This window comes from Arvicanthis niloticus, chromosome 30, assembly GCF_011762505.2.
Source record: "Arvicanthis niloticus isolate mArvNil1 chromosome 30, mArvNil1.pat.X, whole genome shotgun sequence".
NCBI classification, from domain to species: Eukaryota; Metazoa; Chordata; class Mammalia; order Rodentia; family Muridae; genus Arvicanthis; species Arvicanthis niloticus.
The window spans coordinates 7,012,027-7,020,409 of NC_133438.1; the positions used below are offsets into that span (position 1 = coordinate 7,012,027).

At 45.1% G+C, this 8,383-nt stretch overlaps 1 protein-coding gene across 1 annotated transcript; it reads right to left on the minus strand.

Annotated features, from left to right (window-relative positions):
- Positions 1 to 2,959: 2,959 nt before the first annotated feature.
- Positions 2,960 to 5,930, minus strand: Rps9 (ribosomal protein S9). The gene is made up of 5 exons (XM_076927814.1): positions 5,825 to 5,930; positions 5,435 to 5,556; positions 5,102 to 5,224; positions 3,965 to 4,151; positions 2,960 to 3,207 (listed from the first exon to the last, which is right to left on the minus strand). The coding sequence occupies exons 2-5, from the start codon at positions 5,529 to 5,531 to the stop codon at positions 3,030 to 3,032; spliced, it is 585 nt and encodes a 194-aa protein (XP_076783929.1). The 5' UTR covers positions 5,532 to 5,556; positions 5,825 to 5,930; the 3' UTR covers positions 2,960 to 3,029.
- Positions 5,931 to 8,383: the final 2,453 nt, after the last annotated feature.

Genomic DNA, 8,383 nt, shown 5'->3' on the forward strand with positions numbered 1-8,383 from the left:
TTCTCTGCAGGAGCAGTGCATGCTCTTAACCACAGAGCCATCTCCAAAGTCTCCCTACATTTAAAGTAGTAACAGCAGAACACTACAATTTTATAAGAACATCTTAGGAGATGTACATAAAATGGACAGATCCGTTGACGTCAATAAGTTATTTTTATTGCTTAATAAATACAGAATCTGAGTTGATTTCCACACATTGAACATCCTCTTACTAGAATAGTTCCCCTTTGGAAATTCTCTTTCTGGAAGCTTTGCTGGTGATTTTTTTCCAAATGTTTGCATATTTGAAGTACATTCTGAAACTACAGAAAGAGGAAACAGAACCCAATATAGTTTATCAGACCAGAAAATAATCATTAACAAAACCAACATGGAAACTAGAAATCTTTTTTTTTTTTAATTGGGTATTATGTTTACATTTCAGATTTTATCCCCTTACCCCATTTCCCCCCACCACTCAGAAACCTCCTATCCCATCCCCCCTCCTCATGCTTGTATGAGGCTGTGCCGGCACCTACCCCCCCACCCCCACTCCCCCCTCCCCCCCCCCTCACATTCCCCCCTACTCTGTGTTCATCCTTCATGGGACCAAGAATCTCCTCTGCCACCTATGCCCAAAAAGGCCATCCTCCCCTACATATACAGCTGGAGTCATGGGTCCCTCCCTATGTGCTCCTAGGCTGGTGGTTTAGACCCTGGGGCCTCTGGTTGATTGGTATTGTTGCTCTCCTCATGGGGTCACAGACCCTTTCTGCTCCTTCAGTCTTCTAACTTCTCCATTGGGAAACCCTTGAACAGATCAGTGGTTAGCTGTGAGCATCGTCCTCTGAATGTGTCAGTTTCTGGCAGACGTCTAAGGAGACAGCTATATCATGTTCTTGTCAGCATGCACTTCCAGCCATCCACATCAGTGTCTAGCTTAAGTGACTGTACATGGTACGGATACCCAGGTGGAATGGTCTCCAGATGGCCCCTCCTTCAGTTTTGGGAAACTAGAAATCTTAGAAAGCTCTTTCACAGCAACCTAGATGTGATCCGTTAAAAATTAATTTAAAAATTCAAAATTAAGGTTCAGGAACATTTTTTTTTAAAGGATATTACCACACTGGGATTTATTTTTCTTTTTTGTTGTTGTTTTAATATTGGTTTTGAAAACAGCAAGTAGCTTGGCCTGGTAGCATAGTCCTGAGATCCCAGCTACTTTGGAGGCTGAGTCACAAGGATAGAAACTACAAAATCTGCCTTGGCTACTGGGTGAGTTCAAGGCCCTTATGTACAACTTAGTGAGACCCCGTCCCAAGATAAAAGGTAAAAGCAGGCCTAGGGTTTGTAGGTTAGAGCACCTGCATGCCATTCAGAACACTAAATTCTATCCTCAGTAGATTTACTTCTGGGTCCTCTGTAATCTTTGTTTCATTATTAGATGTACTGATATAGCCAACTGACCTCAAACTTGCTATTTAACTGCTGCCACCTTGAACTTCTGATCATCTCGTTCCACCCTCTCAATGCCTAGTTCACAGGCTTGTGCCACCTTGTCCAGCTCTGGGTCCTTTTCTGTCTGTTCTGTGCCTGGTTTTGTGGCAATGACACTGGTTATGTTGCTGTGGTTCTAGATAGCTAACCTGGAAGTCTGTAGACCAGACTGGCCTCAAAGTCATTGCAATGCCTTCAGAATGTTGTGGTGATAGGCATCCATCACCACACCCAGTTTAGGATTTTCTAGTTCTGTGAAGAATGTCATTGGAATCTTGATGGAGATTGTGTTCATATGGACATTTTACACTGGTGATTCATAAGCACAGGGTACCCTTTCCATCTTCCAGTGTCTATAGCTTTACCTGTTGTGCACGTTTGAATACATGAGGAGTCACAGCAACACTGGGTATTTTTTCTCAATGATTCTTCATCTTTTTGGAGGGAGGGGGCAGGATTCAGCATCACTCTGAATCCAGAGCCCATGAATCTGGGTAGGCTGGGTGGCCAGGGAGCTCCTGGTTATCTTCCTGTCTCCACCCCCCAGCACTGGGTTTAAAGCAACACCTTTTTTCACAAACTATTTTTAACATTATTCTTTTCCTCTCCCCACAAGCACCCAGCTTTTAAAGTCAGTGCTGAGGACCCAAATTCAGGTTCATACCTTTGTACATATTACTGAGCCATCTTCTCTGCCTTTGATTTTTTTTTTCCGTTTTAAGAACTTACACTACCGGTGGTGGCGCACGCCTTTAATCCCAGCACTTGGGAGTTCGAGGCCAGTCTGGTCTACAGAGTGAGCTCCAGGACAGCCAGGGCTACACAGAGAAACCCTGTCTCGAAAAACAAAACAAAAAAAATTACCATCGGGCAGACCTCCAGATAGGGGTCAATTGCCATTGCCTTGAGATTCTATGGCTGCTTTACAGCACTTTTACAGTAGTTCTTCCTGCATTGAAGATGGCCTTCCTTACAGTGTAAGCAGCTATCCTTACAGTTGCTTTTTCGATTTCCAGCAGCCCTCATTTCCCCATAGTTCAGATAGTGTAACTGTATCTTCCCATCTGACTCCAGCTTCCCGGCAAGGCTAAGTAGAGAATGAGGAAGACAACCACCCTCCTGCCCATGACAGCGCAAAGCTTTAGATGGAACATTTCTTAAGCAGCCCTGGGCAAACATCTCACTAGCTTACTTCCTGCTTACCAAAACCACATCTTGAGACAAACAACTTTGTAATTTTTTGCAAGCTTTTGTAAAGCCACCCTGCAAGCTTTCAGCTAGTCAATCTCACTAAGACTGGAATTTGGCTCCAAATGTCTGGGTTTATATAGCTTTCCACTGTATCACAGTGAAGGTGACATCTGGCAACCAAGTGTCTCCCCTCTTGGGAACATTTAACAAACTAAGCTGGACAGTAACTCGGCCTACAAGTAGTAGGGCTTCACTGCAGAAGTTGCACTCACTACATAGGCACACCAACAAACCAAGTATTAATTCTGTTTTATTTGAGCACTGGAAAACCAGACAATCTTCCAGTGCAGCAGGGAATTAATTTAATCCTCTTCCTCATCGTCCCCAGCTCCAGCACCGCCCTGGCCTTTCTTGGCATTCTTCCTCTTCACTCGGCCTGGGCGGCCACCACCATAAGGAGAACGGAGGGAGAAGTCAATGTGCTTCTGGGAGTCCAGACGAACAATGAAGGATGGGATGTTCACCACCTGCTTGCGGACCCTGAATGGGAAGAACAGGTTCAGAGGACAAAGTGAGAGACTGAACCATTTGGTCCTGTCCTTTGACAGCAAGCTCACTGGCACTGGGACCTCACAGACTCAGATCTCTATGGTAACCTGGAAACCAGAGTGCTCACACTAATGCTTTGCGTTTGCTTCCTGTCCACACTGTAATGACATGTGGCCCCAAACCTCCTCAGACAATAGTACATCTCTGCCCATAAGTGAAGGCTTGTGAGGGAGAAATCAGAGGCTACCCTGTGTAGCTGTCATGACTGGTGCTCATCTACAAGGGCCAACAAGCTTGCAGTTTCCATTTTAACCTGGTCACTTCGGACAGGTGGATCATCAACAGGTGAAGTGTCAAGCAGTAATACAGCAGTGATGTCTAGATTGTACCTCACACAGCAAACTCCACACTGCTTTGTCACCTCAACACTGACTCCAAACAATCCACTCCCTCAAAGGGGGCACCAAGAGCTGTTACCTGTCCAGCTGCTTGCTTGCCTGGCAGACACCTTCACAAGGTGTACGGCTTGAGCCGCAGTGACCCTTGCGCTGGGCTATGGGGAAACAAGGCTGTCCCCAGTTCCCCCATAAGCTGTTTGCAGGCACAATTCTGAACCCTCAAGGGCAAGCTTTGTCAAGCAAGTTTGTCAGCTCCAAAGGCTGCACAGGAGATATGGACAGCAGCTTAGCAAAGGAAACCAACAGCAGATAGGCAAACAGTAAGATTTACAGGCCCGGCAGCGGCTCACCTGATGTGACGCTGGCGGATGAGCACTCGGGCATGGTGGATAGATTTGGCCAGGCCCAGCTTAAAGACCTGGGTCTGCAGCCGTCTCTCCAAGAAATCCTCAATCTTCAGGCCCAGGATGTAATCCAGCTTCATCTTGCCCTCATCCAGCACCCCAATTCGAACAAGTCGCCTCAGTAGAGCATTGCCTGTGATGGGGGGAGTAGCAGTCAAATGTGGCCTGACCTTACACTTCAGTGTTCCCAAGGTACATTACTACAGCTTTCACTCATTTTTGCAGGGAGCTCAGGGAAAAAAAAAAGGCGGTGATGTGCCTGATAGCTTCAGACACTGACATGGCCACTGGGCCACCCTTTTACCAACAGGCATTCCACAGGCTTACAGCTTTTCATTCAGCTTTAATCTTAACTACACAGTACCACAAGGCCAACAAAATATATACACACATACACACACCTACTCCTCGGACTATTCCCCCAGGAGTTAAATAAACTGTGTATGTAGGCCCAGTTACCTGTTAAGAAACCTAAGTACAGAGAACCAAACTACAAAAACACACCACATCTTCTAGAACCCTAAAATTCAGGCTCAATCTCTAACATTCCATAATTTCCAAATACAAAAATATGTCCCCCACACGGAAAAGGTTACACCGTTACTCGTATGCTACCTAAAACTAAGAATCCTTGTGGCACATGCTTGTATTTCAGTTTCTAATCTGAAGGGGGGCAATCAAGAAACAGACCCTTCCTGGTAATCACTACCAATGGGAAATGCTGGATCTGATGAATTAAGGCAGCGTCAACTCCGAAATGCTAGGACTTTTTCCTAACCATGGCTAAATAGTTTCACTATAAAATGATAGCCGCCTGGGCGACTCTCACTTCTCTAATTCTCATATACCTGCAGCTCCCATTCTCATGTAAATCCAAAACGTCTATCTCTGCTGAAAAATTCCCTTAAGAGAAGGTGGCTCATGGACGGACTAACTTAAACATTTGAGTTCCACGCTAATCACCACCAAGACCCTGTTCTCAAACAATCCTCACCTGGCCCAACTTGTTCCGTGTCACGCCTCCCACGTCCTAAAAACTCAACACCCACCATTCCTTTTGAATATGGGCTCGCTTATACACACCTTCAAACAGTCGCCGAGGATCCTTCTCGTCCAGTGTCAACAGCTCCCGGGCCGCCTTACGGATCTTGGCCAGGGTAAATTTGACCCGCCACACCTCACGTTTGTTCCGGAGTCCATACTCTCCTGCACGTGGTTGGGAGGAAATCACAGGGCCAGAGGCATGGGTTACTACATTTGCATGTCGACTAGAGAACACAAAACTAATCTACACTGTAATCCTCTGTGGATCTGGCGCCACATAAGATTCTGCAGAACGAGCACGTGGAAGACAGACATCGTGGCTACCTAACTCTTCTCCGACCCGCAATCGGCGAATCTACTTTGGCCACTCACCAATCAACTTTAGCTCCTGATCAAGACGCGATTTCTCGAAGGGTCTCCGTGGGGTCACATAGGTTTTGCGACAAACCCAGCTTCTGGCGACCGGCATATTGACTTCGCTAGGCCCGCTGCGCCTGCGCAGTAAAGGGTCGTTTTAAAAAACTATATAACCTTGTGGCGCATGTGCAACAAACCCCGCTAGGACTCGGCGGTACCAACTCGGCTCTCGGGAGAACCTTAGAAAATTTGAAAATGGGATTGTTCCACAACCGTGTTTTAATAACTTCCAGCCACCTTCTTCCCACCCCTCTTCCTCAGCGTGTTCATGATGATTCGATTGGCTCCGTTACCTTACACGATCACCCCCTAAAAGACGAACTCAACTACAACCAAAACACTCACCTACGAACTCAGGCCCGTGACAAAGAGAAACGTGGCCGCCGGAACGCGATCTTATAGCAACGTCGCCTTGTAGTGACGTCATCGCGCACAGCTCGCGGCGGCGCCAATCAGAAGCAGGAAAGCAATAGAGATGAGCGGGCCGGCTAGAGCGGCGCTTAGCTGGGCGGACTTACCAGCGAGATGATTAGGCGACCAAAGAGCTATGATGACATCTTGGTTAATCTAAGAATTAACGAGGCTGCCCCTTCCAGAGCGAAAGCATTGATTGAGTAACCATAGTTGTCACTTTTTGTTTTAACAAAGACTCTTGGTAAAAACAGGGAATTCAGGGCAGCACCTCTGTCTCAATCTCGCGGCAGTGCCCTTGCCCTTGAAAGTGCTACTATTTTACATGTGAGCCACAAAATATAACAATAAAAAAAATACGAATGTATTATAAAAATAGCATAAATATATAAGTCGTGCTGAGCTTATTTTAATATTGAAATATACATATTGTGCTGGTTCGTTTTGACATCTTGACACAAACCTAGACATAACGAGCAAAGAGGAACTCATTTAAGAAAATGCCTTCACGGGCTGGAGAGATGGTTCAATGTCTAAGAAGAGCACTGACTCCTCTTCCAGAGGTCCTGAGTTCAACTCCCAGCAACCATATAGTGGCTCACAACCATCTATAATAAGATCTGATGCCCTCTTCTGGTGTGTCTGAAGACAGCTACAGTGTACTCATATACATTAAATAAAGAGATAAATATTTTTTTAAAATGCCTTCACTTGGCCTATAGGCAAGTCTCTCCTAATCTATTTATTGTTTAAAAATGCCTTCACTTGGCCTATAGGCAAGTCTCTCCTAATCTATTTATTGTTTAAAAATGCCTTCACTTGGCCTATAGGCAAGTCTCTCCTAATCTATTTATTGTTTTTGATTCAGGGTTTCCTATCAAATGACTATCAATTCTTGATCCTTCTGCCTATACCTCCCGAGTCCTGGAATTACAATCTACTTTCATGCAACTGATATTTGTTTTTTGAGACAGGATCTTTCCTCTTAGTCCTGGCTGTCCTGGAGCTTCCTAGTCAAACTCAGAGATCCGCCTGGCTCTGTCTCCCAAGAGCTGGGATTAAAGACATGCACTACCATGCCCAGCCTTGTGTATATTTCATATTTTATAATTTTTTTTATTGAGGGGAAACGGAGTCTATGAGCCCTGTCTATCCTGGAACTAAGAACTATGTAGTCAGGCTGACCTCAGACTCATAGGCATAATGTCCTTGCCTCTGTCTTTGAATAGTAGGACAGGCCTATACCACTAGGCCTAGCTCAGATATTTTTATTTTAACCAGTGTGATTGGTAAGAACTTACACTTGCATTTGCATACTCAAAGGGCAAAGATCTTGCTCATTTAGTCTGGGAAGACTGACTGATAGAGACAGGGAGTCTTATTAGCCTACTTTCTGTGTCAAACATGTGCTTTTTAATTTTTAAAAATGACTTATTTAATGTATACAAGTATTTTTCCTGTCTATATCCACACACATACCCCATATGTGTACCTAGGACCTTCAAAGGTCTTAAGGGGTTGGATGCCCAAAGACTGGAGTTGTGAGCCCTGTATGTGCTGTGAACAAAACTTAGGTCCTCTGTAAGAACACCAAGTACTCTTACCCACTGAGCCACCTCTCCAGCCCTTATTTGTTGACTTATTTGAGACAGGCCTGGAACTTGTCATGTAGACCAGGCTATCCTTGATCTCAGAGAACCCCTGCCTCTCCCACCTGAACACTGGGATTAAACGTATAAACTATCACATCAAGTTTATTTTTTAAAAGTATGTGTATGTTTGGGTGAGTATATATACTTGAGTGCAGTTGCGCTTAGAGGACAGAAGAGGGCACCAAATTCCCTGAAGGTGGAGTTGCAAGCACTTAGGAGCTGTGCTCTTATGTGTTAGGAACTGAAAGTAGCCTCTTTGGAAAAAGTCAACTGAGCCTCTACAACCCCACAAATGTAGCCCAGGCAGGCCTCAAACTCCTGATCTTCCTGCCTTCGCCTCTTCCGCATATCTTTCTGGACTGGTTTACACCACCACGACCAGCTCATGCAACACTTTAGTTATAACCTTTACATCATGCATCTAAAATAGTTTGTAGTAATCTCAAGGGACCAGTAAGATGGCTCAGCCCTTAAAGACTCTTGATAGCAAGCCTGATAACCTAAGCTCCTTCGCTGAGACCCACATGGTAAAAAGAGAACAGGCTCTCTGAAGTTGTCCTCTGACCTCCACGTAAGTCCCATGACATATGCATGCTCACATACATACACAGGTATACTTACAATAAATAAACGTCATACGAAAATATCTTCAAGGCAACCCTTAGTGCAATGCGGAAGAGGCAGATTCCTGAATCACAAAGACCAGGTATAAAGGCCCAGGACCAGTACTTGTCAATTTTGTGACCCTGGTCAAGTCATTTCCCCTTCACTTTTCACATCTGAATATAGGAATGAGAGCCTCACATTTCAAGGATTGTTGTAAGGACTCAAAATACAAACA